General features: G+C 37.9%; 1 protein-coding gene across 3 annotated transcripts; it reads right to left on the reverse strand.

Annotated features, from left to right (window-relative positions):
- Positions 1–1,033: 1,033 nt before the first annotated feature.
- LOC104249555 (E3 ubiquitin-protein ligase PRT6-like) lies at positions 1,034–26,129 on the reverse strand. Of its 3 annotated transcripts, none has more exons than XM_009805996.2 (19): positions 25,695–26,128; positions 22,403–23,518; positions 19,043–20,247; positions 18,752–18,892; positions 17,106–17,349; positions 16,290–16,997; positions 12,069–12,269; positions 11,270–11,931; positions 10,828–10,879; positions 10,140–10,743; positions 9,791–9,999; positions 9,162–9,697; positions 8,975–9,079; positions 8,828–8,894; positions 8,643–8,720; positions 5,287–5,355; positions 3,576–3,672; positions 3,357–3,484; positions 1,034–1,361 (listed from the first exon to the last, which is right to left on the reverse strand). In XM_009805996.2, exons 1-17 carry the CDS (start codon positions 25,761–25,763, stop codon positions 3,598–3,600), a joined length of 6,141 nt encoding a protein of 2,046 aa, XP_009804298.1. In that variant the 5' UTR covers positions 25,764–26,128; the 3' UTR covers positions 1,034–1,361; positions 3,357–3,484; positions 3,576–3,597. The 3 variants fall into 3 exon arrangements, with proteins under 3 accessions (XP_009804298.1, XP_070021238.1, XP_070021239.1); XM_070165137.1 differs by lacking the exon at positions 1,034–1,361 and adding an exon at positions 2,585–3,156; XM_070165138.1 differs by lacking the exons at positions 1,034–1,361; positions 3,357–3,484; positions 3,576–3,672; positions 5,287–5,355 and adding an exon at positions 7,885–8,087 and having other exon boundaries at positions 8,587–8,720; positions 25,695–26,129.
- Between the last annotated feature and the right edge of the window lie 482 nt (positions 26,130–26,611).

The following is a 26,611-nucleotide window of genomic DNA, read 5'->3' on the forward strand; positions in this document are numbered from 1 at the left end:
GGCCCACTATTGGGACTAAGGGAGGAGAAATTCAAAAATAGCCAGATTTACAACTGGTCGTTCAAAAATAGCCCAGTTTCAAAAGTAATCGAAATTTAGCCACCATGTAAAGATAAACTGAGCGAAAACAGTGTTCAAAACCCGGAAAATACGCCAGTATATTATACTGGAGTTCCAGCATAAGTATGCTTGAACTCCAGCATAATATACTGGAGTTCCAGCAAGTATAATTGTCCAGTATAATATACTGGAGTCACCAAAGTATATCGGTTCAGCATAATATGCTGGAGTTCATACACAGGTGCACCGAACTCCAGTATATTATGTTGGACCGGTCTCTGTTGCAGCAAAATAGTGGCTATTTTTCATTGACTTCGTAAACGCTGGCTATTTTTGAATGACCAGTCCGAAAACTGACTATACCGTGCTATTTTTACGACTAAGGGCTGACCTACAACCTGCCCTGCCCCATTAAGATTCTGCAAAAATATAGTTTTGCCCTGCCCTGCCCTTCCTCGTTTACTGTTTGCCCTGCCCGCCCCAATTGTTTTGGTTAATTCTAAGATCAAAGAAACTGTTGACAGAGTGCAAAGTGCCCATCTGGCTCAGTTGGTAGAGCTGTGGTCGTGGGTTCGAGCACCACGGTTGGCGGATTAGCTCTTTTTACTTCTGTGCGCTCACACTTATCTCCATTATTACTAGTCTCTCATAAAGTTGTAATATGACCTCATTGATTAAATTAAACAGAAAAAATTTACACCAGCTACCGCCTTTACCATATCTAGAAAAGGTCAGGTAAAACTTGACTGTTATAGTTGTAAAATTAACTACTACAATTTGACTGTCTTTTATAAATTTTCCATTATAGTGAATTAGATTCAGTGTCCATGTGTGAAATTAATTCTCCAAAACGTATCTGAGACAGCTCATTGGATCAAGGAACATAAAGAGATCTTTTTAATAAGGTTCGAGGTAAGGCCAGATAAATTTATTGAAGCTGGAGGGCAGTGCAGAAGTACGCTGAGAAAGATCAAAGAAAAACTCAAAACCTATCATCGCTTTTCAACATATTGTTAATTACGTCTGAATCTACATTTTCACAGTAGTCAGAAGGGGTTGGCGAGGAGGGGGAAGGATATCGTATTAATAATCCATATACCTACTTAGACTATAATTTACACCTTTAGGAAACCAATTCAATGGATCAAAACTACAATAGAACACGACATATATTTACAATCTCTGTACAGCAATGTGTGATAATCAGCCGCTCCACCAAAGTCACTTTCATGGGCTACGAAACATCCCTTTCCGGTAAAAGCAAATCCTACTTCTCTGCCGCAGATGTCAAGCCTATTTATCTGCCACATGCTTATATGTTAGCAAAATAACTACGCTAAACATGCCATAAATTAGCAAATCTGAACCATCAAAGGATTTTTTCTATTTCCTTGTGAAGAAAAGAAGACGAGAACAAAGTAACACAGGAAAAAATAATGACTGGATTGATCAGGTGCTTGCAAGTTGCAGTAACGTCAAAACAAAAGAAGAATCAGAGGGAGGCACTATGAAACTTTTCGCAACAACATTTTGTAATATTTTTTAGCAGAAAATCTCAATGCAGCAGCAGCAGTAGAGACTGCAACATGAATGTGGGATGGGATGGCAATGAGACAGGTCCATCCCACCCACGCATGAATGAAAGTGGAGAGATACTTAGCAGGTCAATATTGTTTTTGTTTCTTTTTATTTAGCAGCATATCTATCACCAAGTTCAGCTCAACTTAACAAAATTATTCTAGACGTCTTCTATTAGTAATTTTCCGTGTTAAACCTTTCTGAGTCTTAACAAACTATTATGCTTTGATTAAGATTTCGAAAACTAAATTAAATTTAGTGAAACATCAGATTAGATTGTAATATTGCAAACTCATCTTGAATGCATAACATATCAACTAAGGTTACCCTGCCCCCAGCAATACCCTGCGCAGAAACTATGCAACTTTATTTTGATTACCTGTCCAACTATCATTCAGAAATTCCAGTTTTTTTAACTATTACTGAGCAAATTGGATAATGACTTTGGAACATAGGGAATAAAATGGCAAAGCATTAAATGCTTACTTGACTGCCTTGGAAACCATATGCAAACAAAAAAAATCAAATTTGAGGACACTCGTCTAGCTCAACTATATAGATGATTAAATACTAAAAACTAACATAACAGAACTTAAGGCTAGCATATTTTTTTGGCTTACCGGGGTTTTTTTTTTTTTTTTTTGGGTGGGGGGGGGGTGGGGGGGGGGATTGTGTGGTGCGCGGAGGAATGAAAAGAAATATGTTTACTTCAAACGATTCAAATTTTTACCATCAGTTTAGAAAAGAAACAGAGGGGCTGATGCAGCGTAGTCCAGTCATTTTAATCAGATTTCACAGGTCAATTCATACACTAGAGTTTTGGATGGCTAAAGATTTCCAAGAGAACTGCAAATTTAAAGATCTAATAACCCTCACACCCTCCCCCCCCCCCCCAACCCCAAAAAAAAAAATCCAAATAAACCAGGAATAAAGCTATATGTATAGATTTTTAATCATATCTTTTGGTCCTCATATGAAACCTCAAAAGGAAAACATCTTCTATTTGGCCAATTTCATCCCAATACCCAATAATTTCTCTCTTAAGATAAAAATGGGGACCTCTAAAATTAGATGTTCTCTAAATATCACTCTTATCCTTAAATTGACATACAAACTCTAACCAAATTAAACCAAAATAAGAAGACTTCTGGCAAACACTATCTGAAACTAGTACTCGCTAAAATCATGTAAAACTTGGACCTAACAGTCACAGACAAGGATGCCAAATAACCCTGTATTTAGAATCAAGTTGGTCTAAGACCTCTGAGTTTTCCACGAGGGCTCCTAGAATGCCCTACTATGCAGAAAATCCCAATAGAATGCCTGTCCTTGACCAAGATTGCATTGTTTATTGTAAAATCTCATTGACCAATTTTGAGCCTCCACCTAGAATTTTGGTGCCAAGTCTGGAGTTCATTTGTTGGAAACCATTTTTTAAAATCTCAGCCACTTCACTAACATGGCTTAAGGCACTTCACCTTAAGTATTTTAGCTCAGGCACTTCATTAACAGCGTTAACTGAAATATCAGGAAAAATAAATTAACTTTGTACCAAAAAACGGAATATAAGAACCATTAATCACGAATAATCACAAAAAGGAACTGTCTGGAGAACCCTGCTTCCAAGACAAGCAAATGAAACTGATCTATTCACACACTGCATTACGTCTGAAGCGAATGTTTCTCAGAATAGGAAAACGCCAAAATTATAGACTAACCTCGATAATTTGTATATTAGACAGTAGCAAACCCAGAACATTGGACATGCTGTGTCTGAGTCAAAACTCAGAACCAGACAGCTAATAACTTTTTACCATCTTTGACTAATTCCGGGGACCTAGTTAACCTGCAAGAGTCCAGATAAGAATAAAGATAAACTACCTGTCAGTAAGTAAAGACAAATATACCGAATATGGTGATCATGAAACGACCTTTACCAGAACTTACGAAACAGTCGAACTAAAGCATGAAAAAAGCGCCAATATTCGTCTGACGAAGCACCTTTGAACTACGATCCAGTCCATGAGAAGCCACCTAAATAGTTGATTCAAATAAATTAGCAAGCTGCTATAACTAGAGGTATGGAATAAAGATAAATGTGAATTTAAAGCAATAGCTATGCTCGTTTAGATTTCAGAACTCAGAAGTACAGCCAGTGTTTTGGAGAGCGAGAAGCGGAAAAAAGCGAGGCGGCCTCGCTTCACCGAAGCGATAAGCGGAAAGCAAAGCGCGCGCTCTTTTCATGTGAAGCGCAATTTAATATATAAATAAAAAATAGTACTAAATAGGCATAGATAAATGACTAAGAACTCAATAAAAATAACATATTAAATAAATGTTTCAATTCTTAAAATAACATTGGACTTTTGTGCTACTGCCAATTGCAACTCCATACGCCCAAGCTGGATCTTTATTTTGGCTTGATGCCAGTGGATAATGAGATAGAATTTACTACAATCACCAAAAAAAATAAAAAAACAGAACTGGAAGAACACGGCAGAACCAGTGAACAACAGTTTTTTTATAAAAAAACAGAGCAGTAGCATAACTAGAAAACAGGGTAGAATAGAGAAAAGAAGAACTGAAAAAAAATAGAAAAGAAGAAGAGAAAGAGAAGACGAGAAACGAGGAGAGGAGTCGAGAGGAAGCAGGTAAACTGGAGAAAAGCAGAAGAGGAAGAGAAGAGAAACTTACCTTGAGAGAATAAGAAAAGAACTGAAGAAGAGATGTCGCAGGATGTTTTGGCTTGTAGCAGTAGCGAGAAATATTTTGGAAGAAAGGTGTGTAAGTGTATTTGCAAATTTTTTTAGAAAAAAACCTAGGCAGCCGCTGGACCTCGCTTAAACAGGCTTTTCTCACTTTTTTTCCTCGCCTCGCTTCTCGCTTTTTTGCCTGAAGCGCTCGCTTTTTTTCGGATGCCTCGCTTTGGGTCAGAAAAGCGTAGACCTTGCGCCTCGCCTCGCTTCAGCGCTTTAAGCGAGAAGCGCTCGCTTTTAATAACCCTACAAAACTTCCTTGCTATGATGAGATAATCATGGTAGTTACTAACATCAAAGAAGAGGACAAATGATAGAGGGAAGGGGAATAAGAAAAAGTAAAAAAATATTAGAAGACAACACAGTACAAGACATGCAATTACTGTAAGTCTAGTTTAGGCACATTTGGCAGTAGAGAACCATGAACGTTGTGAAACGAGAAAAAATGGCTCTTAACGTCTTACCTGCTCAATTTTCAGTACATTATATATGTATGAAAGCGCATTTAACCGTCTAAGCAAAATGAGGTCCCTAAGCAGTGGCTAACTGTTTGCACTTTAAGACATTTAAAAGCTCAGAGGTGCACATGGTGTACATAATTAACTCTAGCTTAAGCCATACTACTACTTTCGGTTCCTTCAACAGCTTTTTCTGTTAATCCATAATAATCAGAGAAGGAAGATTCTCTATTTCTCTTTTCCTCCATAGATCAGGGTCTTTTTTTTTTAACCCATTGTCTTGCTTTATCTCCAAGGACATTAAACAGGCCACCTAACAAATAGCACAATAAGAGGAACTGCCTCCAAGGACATTAATCAGACCACCTAACAAATAGTACAACAATAGAAACTCAGTCACCGCAGCAGTAAATTATGCAAAGTTCTTTCTATACCATATGAGTTAAGGCAGCATAGCGTTCCTCATTTAGATACAATGGCTTCCCACGATGCATTTCGCTATCCTGCAAGTATAAAGAGAGTTTAAGATCCAAATGATAAACACCAAATTCCATAGCACTGCACATGTATATCCATCCACACTAGTCTCGACAAGGATTGAAAATCATTGACCCACAAAAGAAGGAAATACAAAACAAGGGGGAAAAAAACCACTTATCTTTCGGATCCTTAGAAATATCTTAATGACAGATTAAGTTGGACTGTCACAAATTGGATACTTTGGAGACATTTCCTAACATGAATTTGACTGAGACCAAATTTCTTCTCACTTTTTGACTCAAAATATAAAACTAAATAAATAAATACATAACAAAAACAAAAAAGTTGAAGATGATTTGAGGGTACAAGAAACTTAGAAAGAAACTTTTCTTCACATAAAAAAAGTACATAACAAGATTGTTCCAGATTTTATTTTGAGCTTGGCGGTTCAAAATAGCGGGCAACCTTTGAAATAGAACCTAAACTGCCACTTGATACTTTTGCATCTCTAATCCTTCACATGTTTGAGTCCTGTGCTATTTTGACTTTCATCTTCTTCTTCTTTTTTAGTTCTTTTACTCCTATACATCTTCCATGGTACTCCACTTTCACATTTTTAAGTTTGTCAATTTTCAGTTGTATGGTATTTTCATAACGTGCTTCAGCATGCACCTAGTCCTGTCAGACTCTGTAATTCCCAAGAAATTTATCTGAAAGACTAATACTGTATTTACAAGCTTTGGCCCTTCAAGAGAAGTTTCAGATGTTTATTTATTTGCGAACTTTCCATTATTCCTTTCAACAATTCTATTTTACATCTGGCATTTGGTCTATGATTTGCAAAATTGACGTCTAGATAGATGAGCTGAATCTTAATATGACTACTAAGCAACAGTCCAATTATTTGCAGTACATCTATTACTGAACCACAGAAACCCGAATGAAGAAAGAGTAAGCCATATTTTATATATCAAAGATCAATCTTCTTCACAAATAAGCTGCGCAAATTTGACAAGGCAAAAGTCCAAAATTTTATCGTATACAAACATAGAGGGTTTCTAAGTGGAAATAGTGAATAGAAGTGGAGATAAAGACAGCTCGTTGATGAACTTATACATTTATTCATATACTATAGATAGCCTATCTATCTTGATAGGTCAAAAGAGATAAGAGCCTAAGCAAGCAAGAATAAGCTGCTCTTCCAAGGAGAGAGGTAGTGGATCCATGTTTCGGTAATATCATATGTAAAGAACATTGACAGGAGCTAGGAAAGCCATTCATCAAAAAGTGGATACATTTTGGGACAACACCAAGAGGGAAATGCAATAGCATTTTATAGAGGAAGTATACACAGCTTTAAAAATAATATGTCTATATTCTTGCACTGTTTTATTTGCACCGTGCAACCTACGTGTACATAATATATGACTGTTAAAAAGCTTCTGATATTAGTGCCAGATACATTGTGGAACACAAAATACATGAAGAATGGGAATAATGATATAAACTACGGGGAAGGAGCTGAAAGGGAAGAAAGGGAACAAGCCAAGTATGTACCCAAGCATGTCCAATAGGATAGGAACTAATCTTTTACAAGCAAATTACGGTTAGCTGTATGAGGAAAATACTAATGGGTAGAATGAACCATGGAACAACACTGTATCTTGAAGCCTTGATCAATATTAGAACATCAAACCATGTGTTAACACTATTCTTATACACCCGTCCCCCTTTTTTGACAAATAAAACCTTTTCTTACAAAACTGATTATTAGGTAGCAAGACGTCCAATAGGTGGCCTTTTAAACCTCTAACAAATAGTGCTCCATCAGTTGAAAGATTTAGCTCTAATTTGAATAAATGCATGACCCACAATTCAACTTCAAAAATTAAAGCCCAAAACGAACTGGTTATAAGAAGGATATGAATTACTTGATTGTCTATCCCACTTTGTAGCAAAATCTCAAGTAAGAAGCAATAAAAAGAAAGATAATTATATCCAAGCCAGTGTTATCAAAGGTGAAAAGTGCAAAAAAGCTCTAAGGTTGGGCTTTAAGCGCAAAGCGCAATAAAGCGTGGGCTTTAATGAAAAAAGGCGCAGCCGGAGAAAAAAGTAAAAATATGTATATGTAGTCCAAGACAAACAATTATAAGCATGAATAGCAAATATATGGACAAAGAAATTGAAAAAAAAATTACGATAAAGTAAAATATCAATAGTTTAATAGGATTACACTCATTGGCAAGGAAAAGTATGCCTTAGAGCCTTGATGCGACACTAAAGCGCCCACAAAGCGAGGCGAAGCGCTCAACATGTTTTGAGCCTCGCTTCAGGGCTTAAGCGCGCCTTTGACAACACTGATCCAAGCCCACCATGAGAGCACAAAAAGGCCTTCAAAAACTACTGAACTCGGGGCTGCTCAATTAGAACATTTTATATATCGACTTTACACAAATACCACATTTCAAATTCATGTTAGTTTTTCCCCAGGATTTTAGAAACTTCTTTGGAGTGGTCGGAGAGTATCCTATCATCATCTTATAAAAAATCACTTTTCCCGTTCTTCACCACATAAATCCAAGCTCCAACATAGCCCCAAAAAGAAAAAGATGGAAGATGAAATAAAGGAATAGAACCACAAATAGCTGTTCCAAATCTTCGAGTGAAAAGAAGATATTGCTACCAACGTGTGAAGCAAAGTCTTTCTTCTGCTATGAGCTGGATCCATACCCCCAAACCAAAGTTGATATATTCACTGGCAACAACACAGAGAAGCAGCAGAAGATGATGGATGTCAGGTTGCATTTTAGAGCTGTGGGTTGGAGAGAAAGTAGCACGCCAAGAGGGGAGACACACACACACACACACCCCCCACACACACACACATATATATATATGTATGTATGTATGGAGAGAGAGAGAGAGAGAGAAAGAGAGTTTGGCATTGCGAAAGACGGAAGAAAAAGGGGATGGTGATGGGAAACATCCTTTTGGTCAATATGAAAAGTGACTTGTCAGCAGATGGCTACAAAGAGGCGACCATTTATGACCAGTTCCAACTCTACTTTCTTCAGTTTGTGGAGAAAAGCACGGAAAATAACTTTGGTGCCTTACTGAATTGACCCCAATTTGGGAGGATTTTCTTGAGACTTTCAGTGCTTTCTCCTTGGGTGAAACAGTCTATTTTCTCTCTTCCTCCATATTCTTAAGAATGTAGATGAAGAAAAAAAAATTGATGTTAACTAAACACTAACCTTGCGCAATCCAAGTCCTTTTACACTATGCAAGGATAGCTAAACCACTGACTTACCTCTTCACCAAATGCGTCCAAGTATGGGGAAGGCCATGATGCCTGATGAGCGAATTTTTGAAGCAATATTGTGGTTTTCTGTAGTGAAAGGACAATCATAAGTCATTCTACTTGCCCTAAAAGACGGTATATTGCATCAGAAAGATCAAGTCAAGTAAACAAGACAAAAAGGAAATAACACTTACTCTGACTAATAAGAACACCCCAGTACCCGCTCCACAAACCATTGCATGTGTTTGGCACCCACTTTCCCTGACGAAATCAAATGTCAAACAGAATTTCAGGGACTATTAGAAGAATAAAAGAAAGATGCATTGCAAGTGCATTTGTACCCGCAACATGACTTCCAATTCGGAGAGCACAGTTTACCACACAGCAAGCACAATGCAGGCTCTTCCTGTACAACTCCACAGTCTGGACAGTGCTGTTTAATATACCTGAAAGTAGCAGAACATTCCAGGGTTATAAAAAGATAGTTTAGACAAGTCAAATAATGTATGTGAGCATGTATATACCAACCTCTGTAAGAGGTCCTGGTAAAGATGAGGCAAAAGCATCAGTTTAAATGGGACAGCAGGGGTAGAATACAAAACACTCTTTAGACTATGAGCTTCAAACTGCTTGGAGAAACGATGCAACCATCTTGGAACCACAAAACGTATTATGTTATCATTAATAACATCATCAAGTTGGGGAATCTTAAATAACTTTTCCAATTTTTCAATCTCAATGAACTCATCTGCAATTTTTTCACCACATTCCATTGTTTCAGCCATGGAATATGGTAATCCATCTAATACGTTATTCCCGTCACTAAATGGCTCTGATATAGAAGAACGAATCAGTTTCCACAATAATGCACATCTTCTTAAATAAGGAAAACTCTGGCTACGAATTGCATCTTTGATGTCACAAGTTTCAATATGATTAGAATCAAAATATTTATAAGCAACTCCATATTCCTCCATTATTCTGTAGACATCAGTAACCAGAGAATCACTGCCTCCTGACTCGGTCAAACTAGTTTGCCGCTTTCTGCAATAGGTAATTATAATCTGAAAAGAAAAGAAATGACTTAGCACCAATCAAGCACAAAAGACCTAATCTGTAACAAAGATAACGATTGGACGAAGAAAATTTGCAATAACCTGAGTGATAGTGACAACATAGAAAAGATGAACAAGAGACAAGAATGATTCCTCGCACGACAGAAATGGGCTCGGAAGGCAATATAACACCCACATTAATGATGAAAAAGCATCATGTGCAAGAACTGGATCAGAAGCTCGTTTCCAGAACTGAATATCGGGGTACTGTAATTCTGTTTCAGAACACTCCAAAATGTCTTGCATATTACCTGCAAAGCACACCAACAATCATAAACTGCTTCTAGATTCCCGACATCAATTACCACTATATCCATGTTCCCAGAATCTCAGCTCTATCCTTTATAAATAATAGAATCATAAAAAGCAACTTATGGAGCAGGAACCATACCTCCAACAGATGGACTGTCTGGAGGCTCATCTGCAGAAGTGCCTGAGCATATAGACTCTGCAAACAACTGAATACCTCTTAACCTCAACAGGACAGTAAGTGAATTCTTTGTCCGTGTGCTTTGTACAATACTTAGTAACAAGGCTAATATAAAACAGTTTGAAGCTTTGAGTTCTTTGAATAGAGCATCAAGGCTGTAGTTTGGAGCTAAAGAAGTCTTCACAGATCGAGCAGCAATTTCTGTTGATACAAGTGAGTACTTGAGTGTGTCAAACAAGATCAGAGAATTACTAAGCCTACCAGATTCTGAAATCTTATCCTTGTCTGGGAAATACATTTCACATAATACCCCAACCACAGATTCAAGATTTATTCTCATCTGCCCAAATTGCTGAAGTGGAAAACTGTGTAGAATCTCTTTACTTCCAGCAACATCAGCTGCGCTTTGCAGGAGAAATAAAGCTTCTTGAAAACGAAGTGCTGAAAGGCCTACAGCATCTGATGGACCAGTTGAAACAGACTGTGTCGACCTTTTAGTGTCTTCAGGTAATGCTGGCAGCACTGAGTTGGCAAGTCCACGGCATACAGGACAGAGGAACTCCCCCTGAAAAAAAAGAATAAATGACAATAATTTAGCAATTCACTCCATAAGAGAGCAGAGAAGAAGAATATAAAGGAGTTTCTGAACCTGATCCGGGTTTACAATATGACCTCCTTCTATAACAAGTCTTCTGGTATACCTGCGTAAAAGTTACGAGCCAATTACTGCTATAAACTTGAGGAATTGGACGGAAGGCCAACTATGGAGCACAATAATACATCCCGCATAGTAAGTCTAACATAAAGTAACCTTTTTAAATTTGAGAAGGAAATACTAGAATAAAGTATACTAAAATAGAAGATCAGTGATAGGAAAACAACCCAGTGACAGAGAGAAATTGAATTTCGCCAAATATAACATAGACGTGACAGTAAAGTCGGTAAATGAAAGGAACCAAACGAAATCAAATCTTGAAGAACAGCAAAGATTGATAATGGCTTAAGACAGCCTCAGAAGTACAACAACAAAAGGAAGGAATAAAAAAAGCTTACAAGGCACCCACCCACTTTTTTGGTTAAGAAATTAGTACCTTTCCTTTAGCGATGATAAATAGCGGTCAAGACATCCCTGATGCACCGCATGACCACAGGATGAAAGATATACCCCATCACAATCTGATGGACCAAATCCATCATATGCTGGACGCACCATACTTGACTCCAGTTGTGCTTTGTGGCTATTCACCGACGCAGAAGGACTATGTTCTCTTGAAAGAGCAGAAATGTATCTTCCAAGCAAAAGTGACGCAGCACGCCTACTACCACCCAATGCTGAGAGCTGCTTATCATTTTTCAAAGGATCCCAGTTCCATGAGTTAACATCCATTTCTTCCCGAATCAACGAGTACATGTGTTCTTCTAGCATCTCAAAGGAAGAGACTGTCTTTTTCTTTACAATGCTTGATACACAAGGAGGTTGAATGTTCTTCATTGAGGGGAATTTTGCCTTGATATATTCCACAAATGCTTCCACTTCATTAGGTTGTCCTTCTAAAGCAAGCTCATTTCCTTTATTTTGGATTAATTGCATTAACCAAGACGATGAAATAATTTCTGAACTTCTTGAGAGATTGCTCCTTTCAGATAAAATGTCTTTCATTTTTTTGGCACAAGACATGGGCTCTTTCCCAGAGCGGCGAGTTTGTTCCCATGAAGGAGGACCTTTGTTGGTGAAACTGAGAAGCCTGGATTTCTTATATCAGGAATCAAGATGAAATTAGTATCGTTCACTTTATCAGGAGGATAAATTAACGTTCAATAATCAGATAAATCACCAGTCATATCCAAGTAGAAGACAATGATATCAACACATAAAATAGGGCCACCTACCTGAAGAAGAATTAGGTAAGATACAGGGCTTTTAGAATTTGGGTCATGGCAAAGAGAGCAAATCACAGGAGTAGCCTCTTCAGATCTAGGTCTACCATCTGAATTGCATAACTCTTTACCACGTTCAGAATCATCTGCAGCAGCATCTGCTGTGGTATCAATGCTTGCTAAAAACTTGGATTGCTGGGCCCTCATCTTCTCCTGTAAAGTAGGCATGGAGTGCATTGAGAAAGTGACCGAGTCAAACCAGATTCTCCCTGTACTATTAACTAAAAACAGAGAGATCAAGTTTTCTCTAGTTCTACTATGGTATGGCAACATAGCGCAATGGAAGTATGTATCAGAATGACAATGACACAAACAACATTCAAATCTATGATATGTTGTGCAATTCTCTAAATCTATGTTTCATATATAGAGGAAAAGCAATGCTAGCTTCAACTTTAGGGAGAAAACTAAATTGCAACACTTGATTCTTTTTAGCACCAAGGAGCTTTTTTATGGGGACAGTGCATGTTAATAAATAGGAGATACATGTACATGTCTGTTACCATATTTGGTAATATGTAAGTTCAAACAGGTATCCAACTGTCTTCCTTTATTCGGAAATACTCTCTTTTATTAAAATTGATGTTAGTTTCCAGGCCAGTTGCGCATACACCTCGACAACTTCACAAGGTACCTGCTATCTCCCACCAGCACAGATACAGGGTAACTCTTGCCACCAAGACTTAGGCAAATGGGAAGAAACTACTCTTTTTATAATCGTGTCCGGACCAGCTTGCACACACCTTGATTAATATCACGAGATACTTGCTACCTCCCACCAACAACAGATACCAGGTAACTCTATCCACCAAGGCTTGGACTGATGGAAAGTAAAAACCTAGTGCTTTTTGCCTTTGCGGGACTTGAACTTGAGACCCATGGTTCTCCTCCCCTTTCATTGACAACGAAGCCACACGCTTAGGTTCTTATCTGGAACAATAATTCCCTCCATGATATAAATATTTGGGTCTCCAACATTCCATGGTAGACTTGACATTAATACTTGTTCAAGATATGATGGAGGAAAGTATTGTTCCAGTGTTATCCTTTGCGGTGTATAAAGTATCAAGTCATAGACACAGATATAATAACAATTACAATTGCCTGTTCATCTAAAAAATATTACAATTGCCTGTTTGGAACCCTAGAAGGATGTTTTGCAGTTTGGGAGAACTTCTGTTAATTAAATTATGCAGCTGTGATAATACTAAAGAAGGTAGAGTTTGCTAGGTCACCATCCTCCTCCTCCGGAGAATATGCATTGTAGTATTGCAGGATAAAGTTAGGTCTCCTACTTCATGTGGAATGGAATAGGTTTCTTGCCCTGAACAGGTGTGAGGCAGAATATTCTCAGTAGCAGCAATTATAGCATAACCTACATTAAGTACGAATGCTTTGTCATTTCGTTTTGATGGGGGATGACCAGATTAAGAGGAGATGGCAGACCTACTTTCATAAACTTCTAAATGAAGAAGGGGATCAAGATATTGTTCTAGGTGAATTGAGGAATGCCGACAGTCTCAATGACATTAGCATTTGTAGGCACATTGAGGTCGAGGAGGTCATGGAGGCAATGCGTAAGATGAGTAGGGGCAAAGCAACCGGGCCAGACGAAATTCCGGTTGAACTTTGGAGGTGTGTGGGTAGAGCAGGTTTGGAATGGCTGACTGAGTTGTTTAATGTTATATTCAAGACGAATAGGATGCCTGAGGAGTGGAGGTGGAGTACAATGGTTCTGTTGTACAAGAATAAAGGTGATATCCAATGTTGTAACAATTATATGGGTATCAAATTACTAAGCCATACCATGAAAGTTTGGGAGAAAGTGGTAAAAATGAGAGTGCGAAGGACGGTGTCTATTTCAGACAACCAGTATGGGTTCATGCCGGGGCGTTCTACCACAGAAGCTATCCACCTAATTAGGAGGATGGTGGAACAGTACAGGGATAGGAAGAAGGACCTCCACATGGTGTTTATTGATTTGGAGAAAGTGTACGATAGGGTTCCTAGGGAGGTTCTATGGAGCTGTTTGGAGGCTAAAGGGGTTCCAGTTGCCTACATTAGGGTGATTAAAGATATGTATGATGGAGCTAAGACAAGAGTTAGGACAGTAGGAGGCGACTCAGAGCACTTTCCGGTTGATATGGGGTTGCATCAAGAGTCTGCGCTCAGCCCATTCCTATTTGCCCTGGTGATGGACGTACTGACTCATCATATTCAAGGGGAGGTGCCATGGTGTATGCTATTTGCTGATGACATAGTTCTAATTGATGAGACACGAGGCGGCATCAATGAGAGGTTGGAGGTCTGGAGACAGGCCCTTGAGTCGAAGGGTTTCAAGTTGAGCAGGACTAAGATGGAATACCTAGAGTGCAAGTTCAGCGTCGAGCCGACGGAAGCGGTAGTGGACGTGAGGCTTAACTCTCAAGTTATTCCCAAGAGGGGTAGTTTCAAGTACCTTGGGTCGGTTATGCAGGGGATTGGGGAGATCGATGAGGATGTCACACACCGTATTGGGGTAGGGTGGATGAAGTGGAGGTTAGCGTCGGGTGTCCTGTGTGACAAGAAAGTGTCAACGTTACTAAAAGGTAAGTTCTATAGAGCAGTGGTTAGGCTTGCCTTATTGTACGGGACTGAGTGTTGGCCGGTTAAGAAATCACACATCCAGAAGATGAAAGTAGCAAAGATGAGAATGTTGAGGTGGATGTGCGGGCACACTAAGATGGATATGATTAGGAATGAAGATATTCGGGAGAAGGTGGGCGTGGCCCCCATGGAGGACAAGATGCGGGAAGCAAGACTCAGATGGTTCGGGCACATTCAGAGGAGGAGCACTGATGCATCGGTGAGGAGGTGTGAGCGACTGGCTGTGATGGGCACGAGGAGAGGTAGAGGGCGGTCCAAGAAGGATTGGGGAGAGGTGATCAGGCAGGACATGGCGCGACTTAGGATTACTGAGGACATGGCCCTTGACAGGGTATTGTGGAGGTCGAGCATTAAGGTTGTAGGTTAGGAGGAAGTTGCGAATATTTCTACGGCACACTCGAGTAGGACTAGACATTTAAGATTTAGTTTTAGGATGCTAGTGGTTATCTACTGATGCATGGCTTTATCTACTAGTTATTATTGTACTTTCCATCTATTTTGTATTTCCTATATTGTTGTTATTTTATTATGATTCTATTGATGGTACTAATATATCGTCTCTTATTTCCTTCTTGAGCTGAGGGTCTCCTGGAAACAGCCTCTCTGCCTCTAAGGGTAGGGGTAAGGTCTGCGTACACATTAGCCTCCCCAGACCCCACTAGTGGGATTACACTAGGCCGTTGTTGTTGTTATTGTTGTTGTTGCTTTGTCATTAATACTAAGTTGTATTATTTTTCATTTGGTCATTGTAATTACACATATTGACACAAAAGATGTTAATACACTTTTCTGAGTTAAGAAAAGAGATACCTTCACTAATCAACTGAAGAATTTTTAGCTTATAATTTTACTTAAAAAAATAAATATTATTCTGAACATTATACGCCTATAGTCCAGGTAAGGCATAACGTAGTCAATAGACTCAAAGTTAACTTCACCAGCCAAATCACTAACAGGGAAGATTGTGATTTTAGACAATAGAGAATGTATTTTTGTGATTGTAACTAGAGGGATGTTAGTTTACCCTATTATTTTCATTCCACTAACATTATCCTTTTCTGGTACATAAAGATTTTTATACCAAACATGTATTTTTTTTAAATACTGCTATTAGACAAAAACGAAAGTTGCTTTGACCAAGCATGTAGAATTTAATGTGGAGATTGCTAAAACCTGTATGCCAGATAAGGATAATTATTTTTTGATTTGGTACCGTCTACTACCCCCAAACCCCCTACCTAGAAGTCCAGTTGCATGTGACTCGAACCCCAAACCTTATGGTTGGATGTGGGTCTTTACCATTAGACTATCCCTCGCCCGTATGCCAAAGAAGGAATTTCCAATTCTCAAGTCTTGACATACATAGCAAACAGTCGACACAACAGAGCAGCAAAATCAACAACTTCCCGCTAATTGCTTAGAGAGCTGAAAACAGACTATCCATATCTACCAAATTATTTTTTGAACAGGCCATATTTAGCAAATTATTGAACAACATATCATTAACTTTCTCTTGTGTAATCTCACCAGTATAGCAGCTTGTCTCTCTCGAGCTTTAGCCTTACGCTTATCACTGTCTGAAAATGATCTGAAGCTATTAGTATCATCACTTGGAAAGGATCGAGATAATTGATTGACCACTTCCGGAGCAAGGTCTTGCAGTTTGTCCATGCATTCGGGTTGTAGTTCAGCAAATTTCTTCAGGAGACTTTCAATCAAAGATGACAGATTAAACATTCCAGCTTCCATAAAGTCATTTACTTTCTTATGTTTCCTCATTAAGAAAACGAGTAGAGACAGCAAGCTCTGATCACCAAATCTACCCACTGATATTTCTTCACAAGCTAGTGCTAAAATAGGAACAATGTCACCCTCACAGCAAGAATGTTCACCAGATTCCCTATGTGCATAACAAATATCCAATGCTAGCGACAGCAAATGCAGTGATGTTAACAGAACACCATCTGGAGCACGTGAAGCATTTGATTTATCAGAAAAAGCAGCATAAGATACAACTGTGCGGATAATTTGGAGGATCGTCCTACAGGTAGCTACTTCAGCTATTCGACTAAGAGGTTGATAAATCATGCTCCATCCTGGAAGCTGAGTGGTCAATGCTGATGCATTACAGAAAAGCATATATCTTTCTTCGGCAACTTGCAAGTCCCTTGAACTCCATCGAGGATGGTACAGATCCAGTTCCTTCCAATAGGGTAACCGCAGTTTGTACATACCCTGTGATAGATAAGGAATTAGTGGACATCACAGGATATCAAAATATCAGATTGATTTCCTTTGGAAATGTACAAGGGTTAAAGAATAAACAAAATGTTAGACATAAACCTGATTCATGCCAGAGGGATTTGAATACATTGCTATTCTGTCCAAAACTTCCTGAAATTTATCAATCTTGGAGAGGTCACGAGGAAGAGACTTCACCAACTGACTATGAGTGGCATCACCAATTGATAGTCTATACACCAACTCTCTTTGCAAACATCCGCTCAAGGTTAGCCCACAAAACCGTCGTTCTTTCACTATTTGAATAATTAGAGTAAGCATCTCTTGAACTAAAGCCGGTTCATACCTGAAAAGAATGGCAAATGGTATTAGATAGAGCAAGTATTAGATGCATGGAAAAAGTACTTGTGAGATCCCAAAGCATCACACATTATCAATACAGAACATATACAACAAGATACACTATCAAGCAAAAACATACAGTGCAGATCTCAAGTGAATCAAAATTCAAGTCTAGTTAACCAATAAGAATATTAGCCAATCTATGTCCAGCAATAGCCTCAATGAAGGGACCATCAATCAACTCAAAGAGTATATAGCAACTAAGAACCCCTATACAAACTCCCGCTGTTCTCTAATAAGCAACCAAAAATCCTCCAGCAAGCGATCTTAAAAGGGTTTCTTTTTTTGTTTGACTCGTCAAAATCATGTGAATGCAAGGATGACTCTATTCATAGATGTCCGACACATCCCTATACATTTTTTTCCCGACATGTATAATGATCACTATAGGCATGATTTTTAGAAACCTTTGTAAAGTACTCACAGTGAAAAGAGTTGAGTAGGTTCAACTATAAAATAGCATACGGGGTACCTTATCGCCTCCCCCTCCTTTATGTATTTCATCTTTAGATATTAATATCCAAGGTAGGGGACAATGTCTAACCCCTCCCCCGCCCCACACGCACTCTCTCTCTTCAAGGGAGAAGTTAAATATAAAAAACATGTCCCTAGCTATTATCCAATCTTCTTTCTGATCTTATTTGTTTTAAGTTTCAGGATATGCAGATTTGTGCAGACACCTCTCCCATGATTCATGAAATAAGACACAATTTAACATCTTTGGCTCCAGTGAAACTATAAAAATTACAAATTTTAACAAGATCAGTGACTCTTCTATCATCTCTTGGGTTATTTTCTTTTTTGCTTTTTAGTACTAGTAAGGACATACCAAAAAAATCTGGAAGATTATATGCTACTCAGTAACACATGTAATGTAAATATTCAATAGAAAAAGCCATCAGAATAATTTATTCTCAAGAGCAAAACTATCATCAGAAAATCTCAAAATATATAAAACCATCAACATTTTTCACTACCACTTTTCCAAAATGGAATTGTTGCTAAAAAAGTTCGGAAAGATGTAACTAATCAAGCATTTCTTTCTATAAGGATCTAACCACTGTTAAACATATGATAAATGTGTATATCACTTAACAAGACTAATTGAAAGGACCAGTATTAATCACAAGTATTACTTTTGTACAATTAAGAACAAATTATGGAATATGATTATTATGACAATGACCAATCTAAGTGTCAAGATCGTCCATATGTACTGATGGTGTACTTTAAGACTAAATCATTAATTAAAGAAAAGAGTGCTATATATTTAATCCGCTGAAGCAAACACATAGTGGATGAAAAACGGAAGTCGTCTAGGAAAGAAAAGGAAATGTGAGACATACTCACTAGGGCGTTCAAGATTGAAGGATAAGTAATTTGATAGCTCAAAACGTTCTAAGATTCTATTAATAAATAGATCAGCAGGGGCTAGTGCAGCACAGCATTGAAGCAGAAAGAGGTCAAGTTCCAGACCCTGCTCAGACCTGCACAAAAAGTTCAGAAGAAGAATGTTTAAATACTATCTGAGGAATCTTTAAAGATTAAATCTCATATAGATTAGCATAACAAAAGAAATTCCTTAGTCTACATTGTAGGGCCATGTATAAAGATTGCACATTGAACCATTTACGTACCAGCGAACAGAGCGATAGCACTCACAGGATAATATGGCCGCATCACCATTCTTACGCCACATTCCAGCATGAACCTGAGCACAAAACACCCTAATCCGAAGAGTGTGTTCCATAATGAAGGCAGAAAACCCATGTGGGTGGTAGCCTCCCAGAATATGTCCAAAAAAGTCACAAGGGATAGAAGATGACAAATTAGCAGAAATAGCACCTGGTTGTGCAGTCTCCCCATAACATTTTCCTAGTGCCTTCTGTAAAACCATCGAAAGTAATCGGTGCAATGGAATGTGAACAGATATATCCTGCAAACTAACTTTATATACTATATCAGGCCAATCAGACAAACTCAGCAACCGGAGAGCTTCTAATTCAGATGCATGATCTCCTTCCAGCAAACTGGCATCATGACCACCAAGGCAAGCTGCTTCTCGGCCGGAACTTTGGCCAGAATCCAAGGTAGTGCCACCATTCCGGGAAGGATAAAAATATTCTTTATTAGAACCTTCAGCAGAAGTCGAGAGTCTAACGCCATTTGAAGGAGGATTCTGTGACTTGAGGATTTCTCTGCCTCTTCTAAACTTTGAAAGTGTCTTTTTAAACACGGAGAAATTATTGCCAGGAGTAGAACTTTTTTTTGGACATAATATCTGAAGGAGAGGTCCCAAAGAGTTATCGACTACCAGCCAATTTTCAATGGCGTTTATGCACTCGAATGTTAAACATAAAACCGATGATGATACTGAAAAACTATCAGATATTACTTCAGGGGGGCTGGATGTGTGTTCTAGTGGACTCCTTCCAGTCATACTGCATACAGAACTTTCCTGTGATAGCCTTCCCACTTTTGCATGTCTTTGGCTATCTTGTTCTTCAAAATCTTCTGTGTGTGTATTGGAGAAAGTATCATCAGCATCTTCTGCACTACTCATAGAGAAAGCACCACCCGCCAAAAGAGAATGAATATTTGCAATAGAATGACCCAAAACAAAAGGCAAATGCATATTCTCATCCTCTTCTTCTACATGAACACCAGTTTCTCTTTTTTGTGGGTTCATTCCTTGCACAAAAGCCAGTAGTTTCATCCATGTTCTCAATATATCTCTTCGATCACAAGTCACATATCTGGGTACAGCAGAATGGCTCATGACAAATCGGATATCTTCAACCACACGGAGAGTAGTTTCATACAAATTTGCCCATTTCATGACCTGAATAACCAAGCAACCTCAGCAAACCAATGGCTGGCAATACAGAAATATGGTAATACAGCTAATAGTAAAAGCGAACTGACAATATCATAAAACCTAGGTAAAACGAGCAGAAAATCAAACAAGACTAGGTATGTCATCACTGAACAGAACTGTAAAAAGAAAGAAAAGGAAAAGAAAACAAACTAGTTCTGCATTTGCAAAGGGCCTAAGGTCCACCAGAAATAAAACTCATATTGAGTGTTCATATATTTCAGATGACATCCTTGTTTGATCGGCGGAAAGTAAGCCCAAGAAAAGAGCACAATTTTATCAAGCACCTTTGTCAAGCATGAACATTTCTCCTTCATTGTTTCTTTTAAATGGATTATGAAGTAACATACCAACCACCGTTAATTAACTTTCAGATAAACTACATCCAGCGCAATTTATGCTCAGATGACCTGCTAAAGACAGCCATCAACGGAGAGCATTTACTCCACTACAGAGGAGAAAAGAACCAAGACGGAAGCACTTGGAAATTCCTCTTAATCAATTAGTCAAGTGTTTCCCTTATCATAAAAAATAAAAATAAAAAATCGGTCAAGGTGTACATCAGAAACCCCAATGGTGAATAATCTGACAAAGGTGTTCAGTAAAAATTCATTAAAACAATGAATTGCCAACTAAACTATGACTATACATAATTATTCACACTCAAAAACACAGCATTAATGGATGCATTAAAGAGCATTTGACCTTGGGAAAAATATAATGACCCATGAAAAAATGATCTAGCAGTTATATGTTTAAATACTAGCTGATATTGCTTTTTTTGCTTATGTCGTCGAAACAGAGAAGAAATTTTCGCAGCCAACAGTGTCCCTATTGGTTGATAAAGTTAGAATGAAGATCATGGGAGATCTTATCTCGAATCCCAACAGAGGCAAAAAGCTAGGTGATTTCTTCCATATGCATAAGCTTTGGTAGCAAAGTTACTCCGAAGTCGATATTCCTTGTATTGGTAACTATTACATGCTAAAAGTATATAAAAGATATAGAAGGCAAAATATGATGAAATTAAATTAAAAAATAAGTAAATAAATAAATAAAGGACCCTCTACGTTATTAATTATGGTTGTGTCTATTATTCTCTTAACTCGTAAGGTATTTCTTTAAGTAAGATATAGTGGATAAAGTTCAATGCATTAAACAAAAAGGAACCCCCTATATAAAGAAAGAATCCTAATTAACCAGTGGGAGTATGAGGTACTCAGTAGAATAGTCGAGTTGTGCCCTTATCAAAAAAAAAATAGTCGAGTTGTGCAAGTTGATCCAACCACCAACGGAGGAAAAAAGCAGAGCAAAGAAATTTATTTTTGAACGTCAGGTCAACTAATACACACGAGATTCAAAACCAAACTTGGCCATTCAAGGCTATTCTATTAAAATAAGATGAGAACAGATTCTAGTGCAGGAGTTAATGGCCTTCATTTCACGCATTTGTCTACATATCGCAGAAACTAAAACTATTTTATGTATTCTGATTCCGACTCATTAAAAAAGTTATGTTGTATGACTTCATTTCAACTCCTATATTCGATGTAATTTATAGCTTAATCTATCCATGCATAGGAAAAGTTAGAGCATTTATGAGGTGATATCCAAAGAAGTCTACACCTAATATACAAAATTTTGCAGAGGAATCATACATACATCTCCATCCAAGAACAAGGAAGAACATATTTAGTAAAATAAGCTAAAGGGCAGCTTAGTGCACCAGGATCCCGTTATGTGCGGGTCCAAGGAAAGATCGGACCATATTGGATCGATTATACACAGCCTTCTTGCATTTCTATAGGAGGCTCTTTCCACGGCTTGAACCATAACCTTCTGGTCAACGGCAGCAATTCTTACTATTATCCCAAGCGTCCCCGTCTTAGTAACATAAGCTACACAAGGAGATTTTTACACACGTCTAAACGGAGAAGGAAAGAGGATTGCTATTTACACACGTTTAACAAGTATATAAATATGTTTTTTATCGGGAAAAAAACAAGTATATAAATATGCTTATATCAGAACTTTAGATTTCGCACAATAATAACAATGATCCTTAATGTAATATAATTATCCAAATCATGCTTATTGATAAATTGAAAGCATAGAGCATTACCTGCAATTTACCATCTTCTCCAGCGCAAGACACAAGTATGTCCCCTAAACATCCCAACAGCATGGACAAAAGATTCATTTCCTTCACAAGGCGTGGGGTCAAAGTAGGCACCGTAAATATCTGCACGGAGAATGTTGATAGTAGAGGATATTTGTTGAAAACTGTATCATTACATTCCCTTATTGCCTCATTCACAACAGTTGGGTAATAGCTCATAAATACTTTTGCAAATTCGTATTTAAATTGAGGTTCGCCCAATAATTTCAATAGCAATTCATGAATCTTCTTCACATTTTCTTCAGTGACCATGAACCTCTCTGCCCTCACCAGAATATCTAGTAACCCTGCTGAAGAAGATACTCTCCTAGAGATAAAACTAAGCAAACTTTCACTATGCTTACAGAACTTCAATAGCATCTCCACCACTGCAGATGTCAACTCATCTGTAACCGTTTTGAGCTCAGTAGTATGATCATTTTCTCTTGGGCTTTGCTCGGAGACGCTTTCTGGAAATAGGAGCCTATTTCTCCAAGAAGACAGTAATAAATCAAGTACAGGCCCCAATGAGTTTGCAAACTCCTCTGGAAGAGGTTGTATCTGCTCAGCACCTTTATGCTTGGAACAGAACCCTTCACGTTTCCAAGCAGTAACATCTCCACAATCGCAGCAACCCCCACCTGTATAAATGATAGAGTAATCGTGGTCCTTGTGGTTCCCATTCTGGAAACATGGAACACAAATTGCACATGTTGGATCATGCTCACATGTACGGCAACGATATGCAATGTCATTGTTACCCCAAACGGCCCCACAAACACCACGCTGACCAGTGTCTGCCAGTTGCTCCAGTGCTCTACTTGGTTCACCGTCAAACATCAACCACTGTAACCAATTCATACTTTCTCCGAATAAATCTTTAACATTAATGCTTGAGCTGCCGGTGGATTTTGGAGACTCTATTTGCTGTTCTGTAATAACCTCCATTGCCTCCTCATTAGTAGGCAAAAGTGCAGAGACCAACTCTCCCATTTGAGACTTATTACTCTTCACATAAGCAACTAAACCAGGCTCTAGTTGTTCCAAATTCTCTGCAGGAACTCCAAGACTGTCAAGCCTCTGACAAGAGAACAAGGGGTTAGATGTTAAGATCCATTTGAAAGAACCAATTCCCACTTCTTAAACCAAGAACAAATAGGGAATAGACAAAATATCAACAAGAGATCAAATCTGTTTTTCTTTTCTGATTCTCACAGTTCACTTATCCTATTCATAGTCATTCCTCCACACCATACAAAAATATCTAGAAATGGCAGAATTTACTATCAAAGCAGGGAAAATGCGATATACCCATCATTGTTTATGATTTTCCTTTTAATCTCGACAGCTAAAACATATAATAACTAGTCAACTAGGGTTAATAAAGTAGCACCAACTAGAACCAACTACCCCCCTCCCCCTAAATAAACAAAGGAAGAAAGGAAAACAATAGTTGATCGAAGGGATATTCTGCACAGTTCTGAGAATGGGAAGAGGGCGAGCATAGTTCTCAACCATAAAAATCACAAAAGCCATAAGGAAGCATTTGAGTTGTCCCAACATTAGTGCTTTAAGAGCCAGTTTCCGAGAGATACACAACACATATCCAAACTATTTTTCCTAAATATATCATCTAATAAGAACAAAGAACTATTGGAATGAAATGAGAATAGAGCGGGATAAATATAGAGGATTCATACAGCCGAACCCAACTAGTTTGGGATTGTGGCGTAGTTGCTCGATTGATCGATATCATCTAACAAGAAGGCAGCAGATATTATGAGAGCAACAAGTACCTTTTTTTTTGGTAAGTACTAAGAGAGCAACAAGTACCATCGCAATAAAAACATGTAGGCCATCATTGCATCTCTTGGAAATTGAACTTTCAATACATGAAAGCATAAAAGAGAAAAGAGAGGGGAAGAAAGCTGCAAATTCTGTAACTGTGTCTATGTTCCTTTTCCTCGAAACTTAGAATCCTCCTTGATGCAACCTGAAAAGGACCATCTCTAAGCAAAGGTACTCTTCTTCTTTTTTGCCTCTGACCACTACTGACCTCGTTACTAGGTGATCCATTTATGACCCTAATAATTTCAAACATTAAAAAATCAGTTCTAAGCCTTCTTTTTTTTACAATGAATCAGTTCTAAGCCTTACAATATCACCATTTACATAACACCTTAAATAGTGACAATGGGGTCATGCATTTTCACTTTACCAACCAAAATCTTTCTTCTATATCTATCTGCAAATCATCAAATAACAGATATGCTTCTCCCATTTTCACCTGCAGATCCTTACTTTAATTGTCTTACCACTCACCAATCACCATTATGAAAACTCCACCGCCCACTGATAACCGTCTGATTCATTTGTCCAACAACATAAGCTCCTCCTAGTCAAACGTCAAGACCCCTTATAGCAGAACTACTCGTACATCAAACAATTTAAATCTCCATATAGCCTCAAAAGCACGCAGAGTCTTCGAATAATCCCCTAAGTTAACACTCTCCTTTTTGGCTACCTAAAATCCTGCCTCCATGTAGCCATCCTTCAATTTCCAAAGTAAAAGACTACCTTGTTTCTTAATCATAGGATTAATAGTAAATCAGCTTCAGCCAAAAAGTTCCATTTGTTATGGCCAATTACACGAGAATGATTTTCTTCTCATCCAACAACAGTTTTTGGATCTTCTATTGAACAACTTAAGAACAGGATTTAAGAAAAACTGCTCCTAATTTAGATAGGGTCCTCTCAGTAGACCATGATATTGCATGGTCTGTTCCCAGAGGAGGAAGTAAAGTAGCTTTTCCCCAAATCCTAAATATGTGTCAGGAAATTCACTAGATATGTACAAATATTAAAATTATGAACCCGGTAACTAGCACTTGAGGTCATTGTCCTAGAATCCCAAACCCATAAAGTTCAAATTGTGGATTCGTCTTTGTCTGTTCCCTCTTCTTACAGATAAATAAGCGGGTGCAAACTCTAAGTAACATATAACCTCAATGCAAATGTTTAAATATTCGCACATTTGGTCAGCTGACATGTCAATTTACTGAGAACTATGAAAAAGGTCCATTTGAATGTTTTGCTCCCCTCCCACCCCCACCCCCACCCCCGGTCATTGTCTTGCTGCAGAGCTTAATTCGAAAACAGGAAAACAAAAACAAAACAAAAAAACAGAACAAATATAGAATCAAAAAATGAATCTTGTAAATTATAATTGCCTCAAACACGACCAATATATGATTACCTGAAGAATACGGTCCCGAAAAGTGAGCGTGTTTGACTCGGGCGATGAGTCAATCTCCATTCGGAACATTGACCTAATCCAATCGGTGCAATTACAATTCACAATTCCACAATTTCGTCTCCCCAGGGTTAAACACCAGTGTCAGTTATACTTTATAGTTGTACTATCAAATATATTGAACCCTAGCTGATTATAGAGCATCAGATCCTTAAATTAGAGTTCAAAGCACTGAACTTTTATTTGTAAAATTGGGAAATTTTAACAACAGTGTCATCGCTCTGGAACGATCTGTAATAGTACTCTTTTTAATTTTTTTCGGATAAAGCCTAATTGCGTATGTGCAGTACAATTTGACTTTAGCCTTTGGTAATTCGTCTTACAAAATGAAAGGCCAAAATGAAAATAAAAGACAGTCTTAATAATAGAAATAGCAAATAGGCCAACACCTTTGCGACTTGTAACAACTACTACTCCTATGATCTTTTGCACTTCAACATGATTCTTAAGTGTGAGGCACACACTTTTGTTCCTGACATAATGTTTGGTTAAAGTTTCTATGTTGTTATTTTTAACCCTTAACTTTTGTAAATTAGTATTAGATACGTATATATGAGTATAACTTTTTAAAAATTTAATAAATAATATTTAATAATATATTTGAGTTATAAAATAAAATTTAAAAAATAAAAGCTCTTGAAATGACATATATTGATTCTATTTAGTTAAAAAATAACAGATGACCTAGCTAAGCATGAAAGCAATTCAGATAATTCAGATATGTGATCTATCACGTATCCGCCTCTTTTATTTTAATATTGTATTAAAATAATTGTTTTAGGTACTGTGCATTTTAAATAGGTCAACTAATAAAAAAAGAAATTGCGACATATAAATTATGTAGCTAAGCAGCAAAACTC

The sequence above is a fragment of the Nicotiana sylvestris genome, chromosome 12 (genome assembly GCF_000393655.2).
Source record: "Nicotiana sylvestris chromosome 12, ASM39365v2, whole genome shotgun sequence".
Taxonomy (NCBI): Eukaryota; Viridiplantae; Streptophyta; class Magnoliopsida; order Solanales; family Solanaceae; genus Nicotiana; species Nicotiana sylvestris.

Bases quoted from the DNA above. Each gene is read 5' to 3' on its own strand.
- LOC104249555 (XM_009805996.2), bottom strand. From the start codon at position 25,763: ATGTTCCGAATGGAGATTGACTCATCGCCCGAGTCAAACACGCTCACT. The intron at 18,893-19,042 runs GTACGTAAATGG...CTTTTTGTGCAG, and splicing joins TGCTATCGCTCTGTTCGCTG to GTCTGAGCAGGGTCTGGAAC. The intron at 10,744-10,827 runs GTTCAGAAACTC...CTTTTTTTTCAG, and splicing joins ATATTGTAAACCCGGATCAG to GGGGAGTTCCTCTGTCCTGT.